Source organism: Meriones unguiculatus, chromosome 21 (genome assembly GCF_030254825.1).
Source record: "Meriones unguiculatus strain TT.TT164.6M chromosome 21, Bangor_MerUng_6.1, whole genome shotgun sequence".
NCBI lineage: Eukaryota > Metazoa > Chordata > Mammalia > Rodentia > Muridae > Meriones > Meriones unguiculatus.
Window position 1 is genome coordinate 42,390,110 of NC_083368.1, and position 22,565 is coordinate 42,412,674.

Sequence of the window (22,565 nt, forward strand, 5' to 3'; positions counted from 1 at the left end):
TCATGCTTCTCTATGGAACTAATGCAACAGAAACTGTTCTACAGAAACCTTTCTCCAATCTGTGCATACAGTCCACAGATTGCATTAGCCATCTACTGAAAAATCTCCTAAGACTTTATAACATGGTTTTGATCTGACCTAAGTTCTTAAACCAACGGAACATCCCACAGTTCCATCACTTCTGGTTCTCATCTTCTGTGACATCTCTTTACTTTGTTCCTATCACATTTTTTCATGACTGACTAATTTTTCTCATTCAAATGTCAGTTTGGACTCATCAGCTGTTCAGAGAGCATTTCCAGAGCTAATTATCCAGAGCAAAAGGATGCTGTCTTTAAACAGTCTGTGTCTGTTGTACTGCTTGGCTTTCTTTAATTAAAAAGGCATTTGATTAAAAAATAATTTGGTTTGGTTTTGTTATAAACATTTTAGTTTAAAATAATTTTAGATTCACACACATAAAGAAACTTAATACAAAACATCCCCATATAAAAAACTCTGAACATCTTCTGCAAACGTTAGCACATTATAAGGCAAGAATGTATTGGTCAAAATTGGGAAGCTGATCTTGGGACTACATTAGACAAAAACAAACAAACAAACAAACAAACAAAAAACAAAACACAGTTTCCCCTGTGATGGCTTCTTCTGTTCCAATATTCATTCCAGGAAATCACTGTGCATCACTCAGAATGTTTTCCTTCAGTCTATGACAGCTCTCATTCTTTTCTGAAATTTCCTTGCCCTTGTCACTTCTGAGACATATTACGCTCATGTGTTCTCTGGAATATTTCTTAGTCTGCATTTATACCAGTTCTTTATGATTGAGCTGAGAAACTGGCCTCTGTGGAAGAGTAACACATCTAGAGTCCTTACTGCAAGTTCACAGACAATGTGGGTACCCTCCGGCTCTGTCCTCAGGGATGCTTGCACTGATCAAATCTAGCATGTACCAGTCTTCTTTCCTGTGGAAACATTGTTCTTTTCTTTTTTCTTTTCTATACACTATCATTTGAAAGATCGTTGTGAAGTCCAGACCACCATCGAAATAAAGGAAATTATCTAGGTGGTACAGAATCTACAAATTATTGTTTTGCTTGTTTCTTCTGGTTTTATAGTTTTTTTTAAGCACTGTAGATTAAAGCTATGTAGCTGCTAGGCAATCACTCCAACATACAAGTACACGACAAACAGAATGGCAAACTCCTCTTTAGGGAAACATTGCTTGTGGAATGCACAGACATTTATTCTCATCTTTGTGAGCTATATCTGGCTTATTTTTATGAACTGTTTGAGGTATTCCACTAGAGGAGAGGTCATACTTATCTTGATTCTGACAATAACCAACACTAGAGCCTAACATAACTCTTTGCTCTGTATAAACACTCAACAAACTGCTAATGAAAAATAAAATACTGCAGAAGTCCAAATGTTCACACATTTGCTTGCTATCCGTCATATCATAATTAGAAAAGGGAAGGATAAAAAGAACCCTAGTTTCTTAAGCAGCTCAGGCATTATGTGCACTTAAGTCTGCTTTGATACTTTTGTAAGAACAAGGATTTTTTTTTTAGCACTTCAAGAGATTAGCAAGTATCCTAAACAAATTGGTCAGTTTAACCCAGAAAGTCAGCTTCAATTTAGCAATAATGACAGAGGAAGTCTCCTACTGACATCAGCCCAGTACAATCTATTCAGAATACAAACGCACATACATTTCTACAATTAGCCATTCAAAGCATTACTATGCTTTCTTACCTTCAGCACAGTAGCCCATACATCCCTGTGTGGGTTGTAGGAAGTACACAAAGAAATCGCCACAGTTTCTTACAGACACGGGGATTTGAAAGAGGCAGCAGTCTTTTTTAGTGCTAAACAAAAACTGCCAAGTGGCACAAGCTGTCAGTTTCTTGATCTCCCCAGGAAGAGGCAGTGTTTCTGAGCCATTCAGAGACAGCCAGATGGGAACCTGGGTTCCACAGCGGTTCATCTTTTATTGCAGAGAAAGTAAGAGTTGAAAACCCAATTAATTTCATACAAATAAAAACTTTACATTTTTCTTTAAATGATCTTCAAAACAGTGAATTATCAATTAGTTTATGGATGATCAATTATCAATTAGGGCTGGAGGTGTGCCTTGGCGGTTAAGTGCCCTTGCTGTTCTCCCAGAAGACCTGGATTTGAATCCCTACATTCTTATAGTGGTTCATAACCATTTCTACACTCCAGGTCCAGGGGGATCCGACACCCTCTTTGATGTCTATGGGAACCAGGCATGCATGTGGCATAAATACACACGTGAAGGCAAAACACTCCTACACACAAATAAATAATATTAAAAAACAACTTATATATATATATATGCATGAGAAACTAAATTTAAAAACACCAAGTTAATACACTATTAATTAATACTAACATAACCCATTCAATGGAAATATCATAATTTTACATACGTGTTGTAAATGAGAAATTCAACTTCAGATAGTTTACTAAAATAGTGACACATTATTAAAAAAAGTCATTAAACTGAAAGTGTATCAATACATAGCACAATTGTCAACTGATCTTGGGAAGTTTTGCACAATTGCTGGAGATAATGTATATTTAATATTCATTCAGAGACAAAACAAAATAAAAGCCAAGTGAAAAGAAAGGTGCTATTTATAATCTGATATAGAAAAATTATTTAGCAACTTAGAAAAATGGAGTTAAAACATGGTTTCAAGCCTACTATCAACATTCTTTTAAGATAGAAAAATGTAATTCAATGACAAATTAAGCTACAAGAAAGACAAAACTTTGAGAAGAGCCAAAGGACTTTGGACCTGACTTTGGACAAGGTGACCACCATCTTCCTCTAATATTTTAAGTAGACAGTGGTACATGCTTAAAGAGCTCAGCTAAAGTGTAAATGAAAACACAGTATCTAAGCGGGAATAACCAATAATCACTAACCTGGTTTCTGTCATTAATTTTACTGTCTTCATATTTTAAAACAAAGGAAAATCATAAAGGAAAGGTTGATAGATACCATTAATTGATAACCATAAAATATAAAACAAATAATTAAATGAAAAATAACTTGTAAGTAGTATTTTTTAGTATGCTACTATTAATTGCTATATTATTGCATTTGTTTTATTTTATTTAGGTCATTTTATTTAATTACAAACTCTAAGATCACTAATTCATAATTCTCAAATGAAATAAATACAAATGTCTAATGAACATGTGAGAATGTACAATATCAAGAAATGTATTTTAATCTATTGCAATGGGAAGTAAAAATTATCACTATGTTTTAAATAGTTTATATATTCTAATACTTTAAAAGATATGTCTATTAATTTCTTATAAAATTTTTATTTGCCATACTAAAATTATAATGATTACACATATTATTTCCAAAAAAATCACATGATATATTTATAATATAGGAAAACGCTAATGATGTACTTACCATGTTGCAAAAATTAAATAAAAAAGAAATGGAACATTAATGTGATAGCTAAAATTGAGGTGGATTATGAAAAATCACTGCTATGTTTCCTCTTTTCTTTGTTCTTTTTTATGATTCATGTATATTATTTAAATTAAACAAATAGAAACAAATATTTCAACAGGCTTGTATCATCCTATAGAGAAAAGAAATACCGCTTTCTTTTAACTTTTGAGAAAGGAAACACCTGTGTCTAAATAACTTTCAAAAGATGAGTGACAGTAAGATAAAAAGGGCTCTGATAAGGCACAGTTTTATATGGTAGATTCTCACCATATAATTAGTAGTTAGTAGTTCTGTGTCTTCTAGGTAAAAAAAAACAGAATAGCACAATACACAAGGTGCGATGCCAGTTCATTAGTGATGATTATCAACTTGGATTATTTCTTGAATATTACAATTTTGGTACAAAGGTTCGGATTTCAAACAAACAAACAAACAAACAAACAAACAAAAACGTTCCTGGTTACTCCTCAAGGCTTGCTATGTGGCAAACGACTCATGCTGTGGCAACATTGTATGTTATTCTGCCTCCAATGGTAATGACTTTGGTTACAGGATTCAAACTCTGTCTGCATCCACGTTTTTATAAGGAGCTTCATTTGCTAACACAAAGTCTCACTGTGAAATCAAGTGAGGCTATATACCCACAATAGCGACAGTACAAGAAACATATTTGCTGCAAAATAAACATCATCATTCAAATACTTTGTTACCATTTTGATACCACAAACACAGAGTCTGAAGGAATGAAAGTTTACAATATGTAAACTTAGTCTTATTCCTTAGATTATGTGGACAAGATTATAGTGGCAATAACAGGGACAGAATGAATCACCACCTTGTCACACTAACATAGGTAGAGGAGATGTCTATATCATGCCAGTATGAGTAGCTGAGTTACTGGTGGCTTTTCATTTGAAAGTTTTGGTTCAGATAACTAGAGTTCTCAGTCCAATTCACAGTAGCCGAGGAATACTCAAGAAATAGTGTTTTGCATTTATTTCTCTTATGCTTATGCTTTGAGGCAATTTGGAAGAAAAGGCTCATCTCAGAGCTCCTTGTGTGAACAAAGCCATTAGTGGTAACTGGGTAGGCAAGGCTCTGCCGGGATAAAGAGCATCACCAACTGTGTGGAAGAAGTGAGCGCAGGGAAAGGTTTACTTGCAGAAAACCATAGGGTGGGATTTTAAGCATAGCTCTTAAACATGGTTAAAGATGTAGCTTGCCTAGGCTGTGTAATACCCTGGCTTCAACCTCTAGGACAGTAAAAGGAAAAGGAAAAGCAGAAGAATTAAATGGGGGGCATACCTGAAAGACTCATGCTTGTCTGTTTACAAGTATGTATGCATACATGCAGTATACATGTATACATGTTGCATACAGAGTGGGTTTGAAGACTAGAACTCCACATCCTGAGACCATAGGCCTCCAGATTATTGATTTATAGCAGTAATACTGTCTGTAAGGTGGAACCAAGAAATACTTGCTTGCTGGGGAGATAGCTAAGTTAATAAGGTGCTTGACGTACAAACATGGAGTTTAGCCTCGGTGTAGACATAAAATATCCAGGCATGTCACATGCCTATGGATCCTGGCACTGGGGAGAGAGAGACAGAATATTTCGCCGGGGCTTTCTGAACTAGGCATTCTAGCCTCATTGTGTGGGAAGGATCCTGATTCTGTTTCAAAAACCAAGTATAAAAAAATTGAAGAAGATACCCAATATTAACTTCTGGCATGAATGACGCACACACACACACACACACACACACACACTCGCACACACATATCACATATATTGCATTAGAAAAAAGCTTTGAGCCAACAAGCATGGTAGCACATACCTCATAATCCAAGCACTTGGGAGGCAGAGGTAGTAGGATCTTTGTGAGTTCAAGGCCAGCCTTACCTACAAAGCCAGTTCAGGACAGCCAGGGCTCTGTTACACAGAGAAACCTCATCTCAGGAAAAGCTTGGAAATTTCACTGACAGTCTGAGTTTTCTTCAGTTATGAAATACAAGGTAATGGATTATAGGTTTTGAGCTATCACAGTTAAGAAAGGAAATGTCAGAGGAGTATTGAAGGAAAAAAATTCAAAAGCATTCCTTAGTGGCAGTTTTCCTGTGGTTATATGCCTGGACCTATGTTTAAAATTTGGTCTGCTAATGGGGTAACCAGGAGACTTATGCATAAGAATATGTGTGTCTTGCATATTTTGATGGAGAATGCTTTCTATTCCACTGTGTTCCAAAGCTGTGGAAATTATCTAAGATTGTGGTTCAAACATTTGTGAACAAAATGGGGCATAACATTATTATCATAGCGATTAGCGTTAAAGTAGGTATTATAGATACATTTCAAATTAAGTTAATCTACTAAACATGAAGATAACACGTCAGTAAGAGAAAAAGTACCTCAACACATTTGGTTGGCATCTCTGCAGGTCTGTCAAAGATGAGAAATCGGTACCATCCAGGGGTGAGAGAATGGTCACAGATCAGGTCTTGAGCAGCTGATTGCTGGCGGTATACTGAGTCAAAGTGCACGCTTCTGTAGGGACTCTGAAGAAGATGGTGGCCCCCAGGAGAGCACTCCTGAGCTAGACAGAGAGGTGAGGTTTCTTATGCCACGTGCTTTGTTCATTAGCCTAGTTAAGTCTATGCTGAACAATTGATTTTCCCTCCTAAAGAAATCTGTACTCACTATTGCACACACACACACACACACACACACACACACACACACACACACAAAGGCCATCAAAATATCAGGGACTCCGAAGCAAGTCAAAGATGACTTATCTTTCACTTTCTAGAGATGCAATAAGCAACTCGGATCTTAAGATACGAAAGCGCTGAAGTTTTTCTTCTCATTTGGCTTGAGCCAAGAGAGCCACGGAGATGAGTGCTCTTGAGTTAAAGTGTATTTATTGTGACTACACGTCACCAGTCTTGAAAGGGTTGGCTCCTCTTGGGTCTAGTCCTCCTGACTGAAACATCATTAGTGGGCTTCCTTGAGCAGATTTTCTCTAAGGTAGGCACTAAAATCCCATCTCTGCCAGACAGCAAGATGCAATATGCTCGTTGAACTTTTTAAATGTCACTCTTATTTTTGTAACTGTGCGGTGCCTTCACCCTAAGTTTCCTGTGTTTACTGCAAGATTTTAGAGTCAACAGGAGGGCTTGTTCCTCCATAGATGTATGTTTTCTAGGAAGAACTTCACTTTATAATTCCAGTAACTTTGATGATTCCAAACTGCAAGCATCAGACAAATATCTTACTAAATATGCATACCACCATTTCATTTAACTTTGAAAAGAATTCTAATGTCCTTCAATGCAAGAGCACTGCACATGGTTCAGAATTGAAGATGTTATGTTAAAGGGTATTAGTAATGGAATTTACATAAATTGCTAAAATATTTTCTGTGATCTATTCTCTCCAATCTAACTTTCATTAGGGAAGAGTCCGTAAATTAGTTTTCTTCCTCAGGTGTACATGGGGTATGCATGTTAGCATGTGACACAGGCATGCTTATAGAATATTTACAACACAGGTCTTCACACTGGCATAGCAAGTGTTCTAACCACTGACCAATTTCAGCAGCCCGTAAGTCTGTTTTAATTCTATGTATTATTTCTCCATTTCAGCAGCCCGTAAGTCTGTTTTAATTCTATGTATTATTTCTCCTTCGCCTTTATAGTCCTCACATTTCTTCTTAATATGCTGCTTTAAAAAAAAAAATCCTAATCCAAAGCATCATAAGAAGTAATTGTAGGGGACATTACTGTCTGACAGCATCAATATTAGAGGAGCATATAATATTTAAATGAGAATTTTACTTCACTTATTTTTTATTTTATTGAGAAAAATTCTTAGTAGAGAAAAGTAATATAGTTTATATTTTTATGTTACTTCATAGTTTCTTTCCTAAAAATATGCTTGTCACTTACAGAATGTTAAGAGCAGAAAGTTTAAAAAATATTAGTAAGAAAGAAAGCACTCTTCTAAAAGTTGTTTTTGTTTATTCTTCTCTCATATATTAGTTACATCCCCTCTCTCCACCTCTCCCAGTCTCTCCCTTCTACCTCTCCTCAGTCCCACTCTCATCCAGTCCTCCTCCTTTCCCTTCAGAAGAGGGCAGGCCCCTCAGGAGGATCATCAAATAATAGCATAGAAAGCTGCAATAAGACTAGGCCCCTCCCTTTATATGAAGGCCGGATGAGGCAACCCAGTAGGAGGAAAAGAGTCCTCAAATTAGGCAAAAGATGAGCCTCAACTCTAAAATATAATGTAGAGTTAAATAAAGCACTGTGATGATGTTTAGGCTGATGGTGATCGAAGGACAAGCTTATCTTTGTCAAGTTCTGAATGAATAGCTCTGCAATCCTTTATAGTCATCACTGTCATGATTTGACAAGCTTTCTAGGAAAACCTCAGCATGTTGGAAATCCCCCCAAACAAAAATTCATATAAATTTATACAGCTGTTTGTTCATCTACTTTCTGGTATGATTTAGGTCAACCAAGTAGCATATAATAAGATTTAGAATACTTGGATATCAAATACTGTGAGAGAATGTGTCATGTTATAAATGACAGATAAAGTGTTAGAATATGCAAATGGGCTTTCACCGTTACTCATAATACATTGCTCTTTGGTTTCCTGTAATAGGCAAGATCATAATTCTCTAGAGCTGAGAATTAGTTGAGAAATATGCTAAGACACTAATTAAAAAGAAATCCAACTTCATTGAAAATGAAAGATTTAAACTCAGCATGGTGGTAACTTCAGCATGCTGAAGAAGAGGAGGAATAAATGTTTCAGGCAAGCCTGGGATATATAGTAAAACTGGTTTCTCAAAAACAAAACAAAAAACCCCAAAATTTTGTACTGCAAAGGATATGGGGTAAAAATAAAGATAATCCACTGAACAAAATGATAGAAATAATTGCATATTATCTAGGTGGTAAAATTTAAGTCTAGCATAAGCAAACAACTCATATAAATAAACAACGACAACAATAACAACAACAACAACAAAACCCAAGATCTAAGTAGGGCTTTTTCCAAAGACTATATGGACATGTCAATATACAAATGAATAAGACATGCTTAAAACCATTAATCTTCAGGGAAATGCAAATCAAGCCACAGTGAAATATGCCAGCTGACATCCACTAGGCTGGCTAAAATAAAAATGTCAGGTAACTCCAAATGTTAGCAGGTATGTGAATAAATTGAAACCTCCATGTGCTATAGGACTATAAAACAGAGCAGCCACTCTGGAAAGACACTAGCTATTCTGCAAATGGTTAATCATAGCCAACTTCTGACTCAGTAAATCTCTTCCCGGGTGAAAATACAAATGTGTTCATACGAACCCTGATACAGAAATGCTTGTGGTAACATTATTTATAAAAGCAGAAAGACCGAAGCAAACAAATCCACCCGACAGAAAAATGCATGCACAAAATGTGCTGTCCCCTTACAGGAGAATACTTATCAACCTTACAAGTAAACGAGGTTGTGATCCATACTGTATCATGGTAGAGCTTCAAAACATTACATTATATGAAAAGTTATTCCTTTAATATGATCTCGTTTACATAAAATACAAATACCTAAAACAAAAAGCAGAATAGTAATTTCCTATAGGCGAGGAGACAGGGGGATGGGAAAATTAGCTTTAACATCAACAGGCACAAATTTTTGGTTTGGACTGTAAACTTGACTATGAAATGGCTGTATATATATATATATATATATATGATAGATAGATAGATAGATACTAAAATGATAGTACACTTCAGGTGAGTGCTGTGGGTGGTCTACATTCCATCCGAATAGTTTTCAATGTGATTTACAGTAAACTTAGAAGCATCTTTCTAAATATTTGAATATATTAATAATTACGTTTAGAAGCATTTTCTAAAAACATAACAGCAGCATATTCAGTACTTACTGTGCATGAGTTTTGAAAGTTCTTAACGACATTCCTTACTTTCAAGGAATAAGTTTTAATGTTCTACAGCAGTGTGCTAACTAGAGTTGACTGAAATGTATTCTGTACTGTGTAAAGAACGAGAAAGAGAAGAACTCAGAGATTCTCAGTAACCTTGATAGAAAACGGGTTTAAGGAGACAGCTCTGCTCTGTAGACACTGGATACCTAGATCCAATCCCACTCTCCTGTGCCTACGAATATACGCAGCTACCATGTTAGTTTAAGAAAAGCTTTTTTTCTGAATACCTGGTATATCTAAACAAACCCAAGTCACAGAAGAATAACAGTTAAGGAAATGCATTTCTAGAAATAGACTGAGCGTTGATGATCTTAAAAAAAAAAAAAAATCCACGTGGGAAATGCTTGCTTCTCTCTCGAACCCTGCTTTTTCAGGCCAAACTTACGTTGATAAAACTGTTCAAAACTGACAGGACGGTACAAAGACAATTACATCTTCAACCTTTAGTAATGATTCATGTGGCTTTTTTCAAGCTACAGACGGCTGAACCTGTCAGTTACTTCTCAAAAGAGAGGTAATTTACAAGACTAAGCCACCTTCTGTTTAATATTCCCATCGGTTGGAGTACAAAGACGCCCAGAAAGGCTTTGGTTGTGACTTTGGTAGTCTGTGTCATTAACGTCACTCTGTTGTACATTTCTCTGCCGTGTTTTGAAGAAGCGGGAGAGGGTGTTTGTCCCAGCAAGTTCGCTTTCGCAGCAGAAAACTGACTGTACCAAATGCTGGGGAAGCTATAATACAGGAAACTAGCCCAGTGGTGTACTTGGAGAAGCAGCTTTCAGAGTTTGTTCGCAGAGGTGGCCTGGGAGGGGAGACCATTAGTGTCTAACTAATTCGGGTCCTCTTGCCTGTCCTGGTGCTCGGCAGATTCGGCTAAGGCTTCTGCAGCAAATTAAAGGAGTTTTAGGATCAGGAGATCTGCAGCGAACAAAAGAGATCAAAAGAGGACCAAGAGGTTCCAAGAAGAGGAGGTTCCCACAGCCGGGGCACAAAGTTAATTCCAGGTCGGGGTCAAGCCGCTTGGCAAAACCTCACTCCTGGCTCCAGGCAGCGCCTCTATGCTGCGCTCACCAGCCACCTACCTTGCTGGCCTTCTCCCAGGACCAGGAGCATTAACCCGGTCACCAGCCGCACCCAGGCTCCGCCCCGCATCACTAGGGCGGCGCGTGCCTCCCAGCACTGTCTCACAGATGGTGGGAACCTGGCCCCGGCCCTCCAGCGCTCCCTGCACTTCCTCAAAGTCTGTTCCTGCTCAGCCTTCAGCGGAGCTGCGGGTACTCTGTCTGCAGCAAGCCAGTCCTTCGAAGAAAGACTTCTAGTTCCTAGGGCCAGGACCAGACTCCTCCCAACCCTAGCTACCCACGTCTCTGAAAGCCACGCCCAAATTGTCCCTTGGGACGGGCACACCCAGTAGGTCTTGATATCCTCACCTAGGCTGTCACCTGCATTAGCATAGCCTGCCAGGAGCTCTGGGGTATACCTCTAGCATATGCGGTTTTGTTGTCATAAGAAATATTTAAAAAACTGCTCCAACACATGCTCTCCAAGACTACACTGTTCTTCTGGGGTTTGGAAGGGATTTTTTTGTTGTTCTTTGACTGCAGGAAAGAACGCACAATCCTTAGCTCAGGCTAAGTTCTCGAAGGACTGAAATCAAATTCTTACCATTGCATGGAAAGGAGTTTGCTACCTGAACCAGCTCCTTTGCCAGGTTAGACGCGTCCTTTATCTTCCAGATGTGTCTGCTGCTTTGCTTTGCTCCTTCCGGTGAGCCCGTTACTCAGAAGATGCCCTTTTCATCTTGGGACTCTCGGATGAGTCGTGGGGGCAGAGAGGGAAGAGTAAGGAGGTGACAGCTTGGTGCTACCTCTTTGTGAGCGGAGGGACTGAGGGTACTTGTACGTGAATCCTAAAGTTGACTCAATTGTCTAGTGCTGACCCAGGATTCTTCAGCAGATGACCACAAGAAAGTCCTGGTTGCTGGTGAACCTGAGAGTGGTTTACTAAATAATCCAATTAAAAATGGGATACAAATCTAAACAGATAATTACTGACAGAGAAATCCCAATTGGCTGAGAAAACCTGAAAAAAAAATGTTCAACATCCTAGTCATTAGGGAAATGCAAATCAAAATGGTTTTGAGATTCCATCTTACACCTGTCAGACTGGCTAAGATCAAAACCACAAGTGCCAGCTCATGCTGGTGAGGATGTGGAGCAAGGGAAACACAAACACTAATACACTTCTGGTGGGAGTACAAATTTATACAGCACTTAGGAAGTCAATATGGCTGCCTCTCAGATAATTGGAAATCAAATCTACCTCAAGACCCAGCTAGTAAGGGGGAGCAGGGACTATTTCTGACATGAACTCAATGGCTGGCTCTTTGACCCACTCACCCCCAACCCGAGGGAGGAGCAGCCTTGCCAGGCCACAGAGGAGGGCTTTGCAGCCAGGCCTGAAGATACCTGATAAGCTAGGGTCAGATGAAAGGGGAGGAGGTCCTCCCCATCAGTGGACTTGGAAAGAGGTAGGGAGAAGATGAGGGAAGGAGGGTGGGATTGGGAGGGAATGAGGGAGTGGGCTACAGCTGGGATACAAAGTCAATAAACTGTAACTAATATTAAAAAATAAAAAATTAATTAGAAAAAAAGACCCAGCTATACTGTTTCTGGATATATGCCCAAAGGACACCCCATCTTGTGACAAGGACACTTGCTCAAATATGTTAATATCAGCTTTTTTCATAATAGTCAAAAATTGGAAATGACCTAGATGTCCCTTACCCAAAAAATGAATGAATAAAATGTGGTACATTTATACAATGGAGCATTACTCAGCGGTTAAATAAAATGACATCATGAAATTTGCAGGCAAATGGAACTAGAAAAAAAAATCTGAGTGAAGTAAAACCCAGACCCAGAAAGGTAAACATGGTATGTACTCACTTATAAGTAGTTATTAGCTTTGAAAAAAAAAAGAAAGAAAAATCCACAGTCCACAGACCCAGAGTGGCTAAGTAACAAGGAGTACTTAAGGGGAGAACACCGGGATCTCACGGGGAAGGAGAAAAAGAATAGATTTCGTGGGTGGGCTGTGGGTGCCTAGGGTTAGGGACTGGAGGGATCAGGTGTTGTGGGGGGACAAGAAACAACTGGATTTGGGGGGCACTCAGAGGCGATGTGGAAACCTAGTCCAATAGAAACTCCATGGAATCTACGAGAGTAATCCAAGCAGAGACTCCTAACGGGGGACATGGAGCCTGAACCAGCGGTCTAAGGGAGGAAAGACTGCTGTCAGGATGTCATACATGAGAGAAGAAATAAAGGAAAGAAAAAGAAAGTATAAACCTGTCTCAAAATTGAAAGCATTGACCCATTTGGGAAGTAAGCTCTCTTTGGCACTTGTTTGTAGTTTCTTCTTCTATGCCAAAAGGGCACCCAATATTACAAAGTAGACAATAAAATAAAAACGAGCTTCTTAATTAGGCTATTATGTTTTGCCTGGTAATTAATAGCTAAATATAGGTAGAAAAAACACAGCTTTCTTAATTTATTAATAATTTCTTGATTTTTGTTGTTTCTATTTATAAACAAAGTTGAAAAAGAAAAATAAACAGCAATCATCTTTTTTTTTTTTTTCTTTTTAACCTCAGGGATAATAGTATAAATACAATGAGGATCAACCTTAGCCAGCCTTTTGTGAATTGAATTAGCAATATCTGTAAAATCAATTTTGATACTTTGTTGGAGAAAAATACCACTTACATGATTTCCAGCAAACATACAGTTTAGAGTACAATAGGTCTTTATTTTCCTCTCACTGTAGAATTTACGACTGTCAGTCTGTGAGTTTACAATAAGCTTGTTCCTAAGCCCAATTACCCTCCAGTTAAATGTGTTAACACGCAAAACAATAAACATTACTTAGGGATGTTTCTCATCCCTCTGTGAAAATTCATCTTGGAACTTCAAGCGTGTGTATAAGGGTATACTGAAAGAAACCAAAGGGCTTTAAAATGTTTTATCATGTGTAATGTATTAATGACACAATATAAAATTTGATTTCTTGTAGTTTTATTGTTGAAAAGAGGAAAGAATAATGTAAGTGTGATGCCCTCATCAATGCTCACGCAACCTGTAAAATGTATTAACCATCCTGAGGGATAAAGAGAAAGAGGCAGATTGGCATGATGACTGTGGGAGAAGGTGTGATACCCACTTCTTGTTTGTGTAACATCGAACATCATGCTCACGCCCACTCAAGTTGGTCTTTTTCAGTACAACAGGAATGAAAATAATACTACAAAGAGTTTAAGGATCAAAATATGTGTTTGTGGGTGGGTGTGGCAGTGGGAGGAAGGGCTGCACCTGGGTCAGAGTAGCTATTATGAATAAACATAATAATGTACTGTTACTAAAACAATGGATAAACCCGTGTAATTATGTCTTCCTTTATCTCTACTTACACAAAAATACATAGTTTCACATTATTACTCTATTATACTATACTGCATCATTAGGAAAACAGTGAAGAAAATCACGTGTTTATATAATAAGAATTCCATGTTGTACTAAGTAAGGGCAATCTTACTCTTTCCCAAAGTCATGTTAGCCACAGTACTGACAACGAAGATGAAAGGTTCTCTTGCCCAAACATGAAAATGTGATAGGGCGGCTTGTGTGGTTCATTGCAGCTGAACAGAAGGGCACTCAAAAGGAGACATGAATTCACATTTACTCTAGGAGTTGTCAAACAGTTAAGGCTGTGGAGAGAAGGAAGAGCGCGCTGAGTGCTCAGAGAGAATGCACACTGAGGAAGGGTCTGCAGGAGCTATAAAGGGCACATCCCATTCCCTCACCAAGGTCAGAAAGGTGCTTAGTCAGAGAAAGAGGAAAACCAAGATAAACAGGGCAACACAGACAGGGAACGCTCTCATGGTCCCTGGTAGTGAGCCTCTCTGTTCCCTAATATCCCCATATACTGCCCTTGAACGTGGTTGCAAGTTTGAACATTTTGTTTCTGTTGCTATCAATTACCTCTAAAAATGTTGTCTGAAGTCAGGAGGAAACATAAATGATACAATCATTAAACACTTTGTTGGTCTTACCCATTTTGCTAGTGGAAGAATGGGAAAATACTATCATGTTTCTAATTAAATAGTAATTTATAGAGGGGCAGATAGACCACAGGCTACAAAGAAAAAAGCCCCCAAATATTTCAGAGATAAGAAAAGTCTAGGTCCTCTTTTGGTCTTCCTTGCTTAGGAAAATGGCAGTACTTACACTGTTCTTAACTGTTCTTCTCGACAAACTAAGAATGACTCAGTTGCCAGATCTTCCACACTGTGTTCAGACATTGACAGGTTTTGGCAAGAAACTCCAAGATAGCTATTGCTTTGTTGACCCACTAGTCCAGGACACCACACAAGCCATCCACGGGCATTATCTAGCCTTGGGCCAATTATGCCATTTTTAAGATTTAAAGTAAACTCATTATTAATCAATATCCTAGATTTTTTCCCCCCAGGGAGTAAGGTCCACATATAGGGAGCAGGGGCCTTCATGTCTGCATCTGTGGTGAGAATAAGTCTAACATCAGGATATTTTATAAAAGATATTTTACTTTGTGAGTGTGTATGTGCAAAGGACAGAAAGAGAGAGAGAGAGAGAGAAAGAGTGAGAGAGAGAGAGAAGAGAGAGAGAATATGCAGACAGACAGACAGAGGACCACATCTATGTGTGCCAGGTCTCTCAGACCTAACATTATTGGCATTTCTGCTAAGCCTGGCTTGTTAGTGCATATGGGGATCCGAACTCAGGTCCTCATGTTTATTCAACAAGCTCTCTTAACTGCTGAACAATTTCATAGTCCCTATAAAGATCTTAGAAACCCTAGACCGCTTGCTCAGATGTAGCCCATGGCAGCCCAGTCTCCAAGTGGGTTAATGGGAACAAGGACTGTCTCTGACATGAACTCAGTGGCCTGCTCTTTGATCACCTCCCCTGAGGGGGGGAGCAGCCTTACCAGGCCACAGAGGAAGACAATGCAGCCAGTCCTGATGAGACCTGATAAGCTAGGGTCATAGGGAAGAGGTGGGGGACCTCCCCTATCAGTGGACTTGGAGAGGGGAATGGGAGGAGAGGAAGAAGGGGGTATTGGAAGGGAATGAAGGAGGGACTACAGCTGGGGTACAAAGTGAATAAACTGTAATAATCAAAAAATAAATTAAAAAATCTAAAAAATAAATAAAAAAGAAAAAAGATGACAGACACTCAAAAAGAAAGAAAGAGCAGGTGGATAGCGTTCACTTAGGGTGGAGTGATGCTGACTATAGTTTTGTTTCTTTAAATTAAGTATGAACTATTGGAGGTACCCTGCTGTTTGAGGTTGCACTTCTTGCCTAGACCAGGTGGCCATTATGAGTTCCACACTAATGGCTTCACTCCCTCCCCTCGGCAGGATCCCCTGCCCTCTGCCTGACTTCATCTGGAGAATGTCTTTAGTTAGATTCCCTAGCCACACTTGATCTATGGCCCCTGACACAGCTCCCTGCCAGCTCTCCCTTCCTGCACTTATCTCTCTGTTATCCAAGCACTGACGTTCTACTCTTATGATTGGAGTATTCTGTATAATGCAAATCAAGCATCCTTGAAGTGGCTAGTTTCAGCCAATTATGTTCACTTATTCTTGGAGCTCCCTACCCACTCCCCTAGGGAGTTAATTCTTTGTTCTCTGGAAGTAAAGTTGAACTAGCCATCAGCTGTTTCTGGGGTGTGTGATCCCTGTGGCCAGCCATTCCATCATCTCCATCCCCTCCTGACTCTATGGGCTACTGTGAGGCAGCCCCCAGGCAGAAGGAGAACTGCAATGAACTCATCTAAATACCACTAAATGACTTGAATTATTTTGCTTTTCAAAATAAGACCAATAATTCTTATATTATTAAATTTTAATTTTTTATATTAATTACAGTTTATTTATTTTGTATCCCAGCTATAGCCCCCTTCCTCATTCCCTCCCAACCCCACCCTTTCTCCCTCATCTCCTCCCGTGCCCCTCTCTAAGTCCACTGATGGGGTTGTCCTCCTCCCTTTCTATCTGACCCTAGCCTATCAGGTCTCATCAGGAGTAGCTGCATTGTCCTCCTCTGTTGACTGGCAAGACTGCTTCCCCCTCTGGGGCCGGGAGGTGATCAAAGAGACAGCCACTGAGTTCATGTCAGAGACAGTCGCTGTTCCCCTTACTAAGATACCCACTTGGATATTGAGCTGCCATGGGCTACATCTGTGCATGGGATCTAGGTTATATCCATGAATGGTCCTTGGTTGGAGTATCAGTCTCAGAAAAGACCCCTGTGCCCAGATATTTTGGTTCTGTTGTTCTCCTTATCTCATTCTTGTCCTCTCCAGGTCTTACTATTTCCCCTTTCTTTCATATGATTACCTGCACTCTGCCCAAAGTTTGAGTCTCAGCATCTGCTTTGATACACTGCTGGGTAGAGTCTTTCAGAAGCCCTCTGTGGTAGGCTCTTGTCCTCTTTCCTATTTTATCCTTCTTCCAATGTCCATCCTGTTTGTCTTTCTGAGTGCGGATTGATCATCTTACACAGGGGCCTCCTTGCTTAGCTTCTTTAGGTGTACAGATTTTAGTATGTTTATCCTACATTATATGTCTAATATCCACTTATAAGTGAGTATACACTGTGTGTGTCTTTCTGTTTCTGGGATACCTTACTCAGGATGATCTTTTCTAGATCCCATTTGCCTGCAAATTTCATGATTTCCTTGTTTTTAATTGATGAGTAGTATTCCACTGTGCAAATGTACCACAATTTCTGTATCCATTTCTCCGTTGAGGGACATCTGGGTTGTTTCCAGATTCTGGCTATTACAAATAAAGCTGCTATGAACATGGTTGAGCAAATGTCTTTGTCACATACTTGAACATATTTTAGATATATGCCTAGGAGTGGTATAGCTGGATCTTAAGAATGCACTATCCCTAATTAAGACCAATAAGTCTTAGTGTTTCAAATATTGTTGGGTTCCAGCTGATTCACAAATTACAGATTTAGTGACTTCAATGAGACAAAGTTTTAATACAATTATTTCATTGTATTCTTTTACATTTTAAAAATGGAAATATGAAATCAATTGCTTTGTACTTGACATTATTGACTTTCATTCTTTATGAACTAATTCTTCCCCCCAACTTTAATGATGCATAATCAGCAAATTAAAATATTTAGTTAATAAATATAGTATAATGGTTTTTTATTATATTTATTTATTTAGGGGAGGTATGCATGTGGTATGGCACAGGTATGAATGCCAAATGACAATTTTCATGGAAAAATTTTCTCTTTTTTCTGGAGTCTCTAACTCAGGTGGTCCAGCAAAGCTGTCTGCTGCCATCTTCCTGGCCCAACATAATGTTTGTTTTAATAAACATAAGCCCTACGAAGCCACTGCATTATTATCATGGCTAATATACCTATAATTTTCCATAGTTGACTTCTTTCTTATAAGAGAATGCTGAAGATGTACTCATAGCAAGTTCTAATTAAATGGTAACTTGTAATTAACAGACATTAGACCTTCTGAACTCTCCCATCCCACCTACCTGAGGCTTTATGGCCTTTGACCAACATCTTCTGGTTTACCCAGAGCCTGGTTGATAGCCACCATTCTGCTTCCTGATTGTATTCGTTAGACTCGTTTTCAGATTTTTCTAGGGAAGTAGGATCGTGAAGTCTCCTTTCTGTGTTTGACTTAAATGATGCCATCTAACTTCATTGACATAAATGGCATTGTTTCCTTCGTTTATAGCTGTATAATACATACAGATACAATATTTTTTATCTATTCATCCCTCAGTAGACACTTGGATTAATTCCCTGCATTAGCTTTTGTGAAGATAGTGCCAATTACCGTGGGAGCACAGACTTCTCCTTTAGCTTTTGATTTTAGTTTGTTTTGATACACCCTGCACTGGAGCTGCTGGGTTATATGATGCTTCTGTAATAAATTTTTATTTTTAGAAACTTCTATAATGTTTTTTACAATGGCTGTATCAGTATTGTAAAAGAGTTCCATTTTTTTCCATATCCATGCCAAAATGTGTCAACTCTTTGTCTTTTTGATGACAGCCATCCTAATGGGTGTGAGATGATAGCTAGTTCATTGTGATTTAGATTTGCATGAATTGGAATTTTTCTATATGCTTTCATACATATATTTCCATGCCCTATTTTAAGACTATATATATATATATATATATATTTAATATTATCAAACTTAAATAACTAATTCTTTTAAGTGTTACTATTTTCTTCTGTGATTACCTTGGATTCTAAGAATGGCAGGACTGATCAACTAACATCATTATTACAAGTGTTTTGAAACTACATAAAAGCAATGGTACACCTCACAGAACAAATTATCCCATGATGGAAGCAATATCCCCAAAGAATTAGAACTACACTGCTCTTCACCAAGAATGAAGACTAACACCTTTAGAGAACTTGTGGAGACAGAGCTGAAGTAATGATGATTCAGACCACTGGTCTGACCAAAACTATCTGCTCTTAACTTTTTCTTTTTCTATGAAACTCTCCTTTGTTTTCTTTTTCTGTGAAATCTTTTAAGTTCCTGCCAGTCCCTTCAAAACAGAGTTGAGGCTAGTAGACATTGATACCACTGATTAAGGCCCTTCTCAATACACCTACTACAACTCATTTCTTTGACTGGTATATTTAGACTTCCAGAGCTCAGGCCCTTATCCTCAGAGTCCGGAGACAGCCCCACTATTCAGAATGCCGAGGAAAATGATTATGGCTTCAAGAACAGATTAGGCCTTGGAGAGAAACCTTGTTCATAAAAAAGGAAACGAGAAAAGGAAGATCAGAAAAGGAAAAAAAATCTATTTTAAAATCAATTTACATCTAAATTCCATTTGGAGACTCAAGGGGAAGTAAAAACAACAACAACAACAAACTGTGAGCCTTGTCCATCTGGAAGAGCTCTATCTCCTGTACTCTTTGGCTTTCTTGTCCTGCAGTTACCCCAAGAGCCCATGGGCAGCAGCTTCTTTTGGGTCACACCTCAGCTTCACTCCTTAAATCTCCGATCATCGTCCCGACTCCCCGCTAAAGAAGAGTTAGGATTACAAAGGTCGTGTAGGACAATCTTCCACAGTAATTTAATCCCTTTTACAAAGTTCTTTTGCATGTTAAATAACTCACGTGTGAAATAACATGCAAATTTCTGGATTAAGATCTTGACCTATGGGGTGGGTACGTGTAGGAGTCATTATCCCTTCTCCTACAGCTCTGATTTCAAACATACTAATGTGTGACTAAAAGCTAGTCCCAGAAGAAACATAATTTCTACATTGTTAAAAAAAATCGATAGCAATTAGCATTGTCTTCTCACCAACTGGATCAGAAAAGTGTCCTATGTCATTGCTGTGAATTCTTCTGCTACCAGTTTTGAACACTTGAATGTAGGAAAACAACTTAATAAATTCTAGAAGACTGATTCAAAAGTGCAATTTCAGCATATTAATAAATTAAAGCTAATTTTAGAATGGTTAATGCAGAATTTAAATGTGCTTCAACAATATGATTTTAAAACAATAGTGCTGCTGCTCTTTTAAATGAATTTGAAAGTGTGGGTAGCTTTCTCTTTCAGCAAGTACCCATACACACAAAATAACACTGGAACACTTCAAACACACACTACAAAGTACCTTTGAGATCACAGTGTCTGGCTAGTAACGGTGATGGCTCTGTTAGAATGTATTTAAATTCTTTCAGAAGCCGTAAATGAAATGCTCTGGCAGGTGGTGATGCTATGTGATGCTTCTGGTTTTGTTTATGTGATTTCTCCAAATCACAAAGCATTTAAGCCCCAAGATTATAACTTGTAACATAATGCATGGGATTCATATGGAAGTAGGTTAGGTTTACAAAACAGTCTAAAACATGTTAGTAAATTTGGGTTTTGTTCTGCTACTCTTTTTTTTTTTGTTCAAGTTACTCTCCTGCCTCTACATGCACATACACAGTTGTGCATACATATAGATAAATAATTTTTCTTTAAAAGCAGTGGCCAGTAGTGGTGGTGCACGCCTTTAATCCCAGCACTCAGGAGGCAGAGGCAGGTTCTCTGAATTCCAGGCCAGCCAGAGCTACATAGTGACAAAAACAAAAAACAAACAAACAAAAGCTTAAAAGATCAGTGACTTCCTTAAAAAAAAAAAAAAAGCCTAGAGTAGGACAATCTATTATATGCAAAATACAGTTGAGAAGCCACAAGACTATATGAGAAAATTTTCATAAAATCATCAGCAAGATTGGGAAAAATTTTATGGTGATTTTATTAGAAGGAGAAAATAATTTTAACACACACAAAAGTTACAGTAATTAAGATTGTGACAAGTAGAATAATTTGAATAGCTAACCTATCAGTTGTCAATAGGAATGGAAAATAATAATTAAAGACAAACCAAAAGAAGATTAAGTTATATCTATAAAATGGTCATTTTTAAAAATTTCAAAATGACAAATATCAATATTATTTTCAGAAGCATATACTTGTACAGTATTTCAAAAGTCACTTGATCACATTTTTCAATATTTGGACAGCATGGCTTCTTTGACCAAACAATTCATTGCAAGCAATTTTATTTTTGCCCCCATTTGCAAAGCCTCACCATGATACAGGTATAGAGTATTCACTGTAGCTAAAAATGGAAATTCCAAACTGGCTGTGGCATCATATTTCTTATTCCATCTAATAGGACATATCCTGATTATAGAATACTCTGCATCCCATGATGGCAGGAGGGACATTGGGATCAACTGTAAAATGCCTGACTCATGCTACTGAGTTACAAATTTAAGTGCAGATAATATTTAGTCTGTGCACCTTGATCAATGTCTTTATAGGCTGATGTATTTTCTGTCAAAGGGAAGTGCAGACATTACTTTTGGTACATGTACCTGGACAAGGGATCAGGAGCCAGTCCAAACTTTTTTTTCCCACTACATAAAGTCTAAAGAAATGGAGACTTTTGTGCCTGACTGATTTTTGTGCCTGACTTTACTTATTAACTTTAATTTTTATACAATTTATTCATTATATATCCCAGTGGAAGCCCCCTCCCTCAACTCCCCCCTGTCCCATGCCCCATTCCCTACCCCTAGTCCAATGAAAGGCAGAGTTCTCCACCATTGCCATCTTCCCATAAACCTTAAACCTTGTTAAGTCTCATCAGGACTGCCTGGTCCTCTTCTTCTGTGGCCTGGCAAGGCCGCATCACCAGGGGTGAGTGTTCAAAGAGCAGTCAACCGGATTCATGATAGAGGCAGCCCCTGCTCCCCTCACTTGGAGATCCACATGGAGACTGAGCTGCCAATTGGTCACATCTGGGTAGGGGTCTAGGTGTAGCTATTCTTAACTCTCAGTACTTCAGTATGACATATACTAGGTACAGTATACACAAACTCATTTAAGAATATCTTGACTGAAATCTAGTTCACATATAATAAAGTTCAACTGTTTTATTTATTTTTTTAGAATTTTATAGCTCTGTATACATGTACACAGTATATACATAGGTCCACTTAATTTTAACACATAGCTTCATGCATATTAACATACTTACAGTTCTATCCAATCACCAACATCTAATATGAAGACATTTCTGTCACTCTAAAGTAATGGTTCTAAGCCTTCCTAATGCTGCGACCCTTTAATTCAATTTCTCATGTGGAGACTCCAGGCATAGAATCATTTTCATTGCTGCTTTATAGCTGTAACTTTATTAAGTTATGAATCATAATGTAAATATCTGATATAAAGCATATCATACATGCGACTCCTGTGAAAGGGACATTTGACCCTCAAAAGGATCATGACCCCACAATTTGAGAACCACTGGTCTAAAGAGAAATACCATGCCAATTCAAAATAAGTCTCAGCTTCAGCCTCCATGCCTGATAACCGGGACTTAGTGCCCTTCCAAGG

At 38.3% G+C, this 22,565-nt stretch overlaps 1 protein-coding gene across 2 annotated transcripts in view; it reads right to left on the reverse strand.

The window, feature by feature from the left end:
* Vwde (von Willebrand factor D and EGF domains) overlaps positions 1-10,829 on the reverse strand; it is a 62,866-nt gene extending 52,037 nt beyond the window's left edge. For both annotated transcript variants that reach the window (XM_060373842.1, XM_060373841.1), the window contains exons 1-3: positions 10,614-10,829; positions 5,921-6,105; positions 1,759-1,990 (exon numbers count right to left, since the gene is read on the reverse strand). In XM_060373842.1, the coding sequence (XP_060229825.1) occupies positions 1,759-1,990; positions 5,921-6,105; positions 10,614-10,683 (487 nt within the window). In that variant the 5' untranslated portion in view covers positions 10,684-10,829. The remainder of the gene's footprint in view (positions 1-1,758; positions 1,991-5,920; positions 6,106-10,613) is intronic.
* Between the last annotated feature and the right edge of the window lie 11,736 nt (positions 10,830-22,565).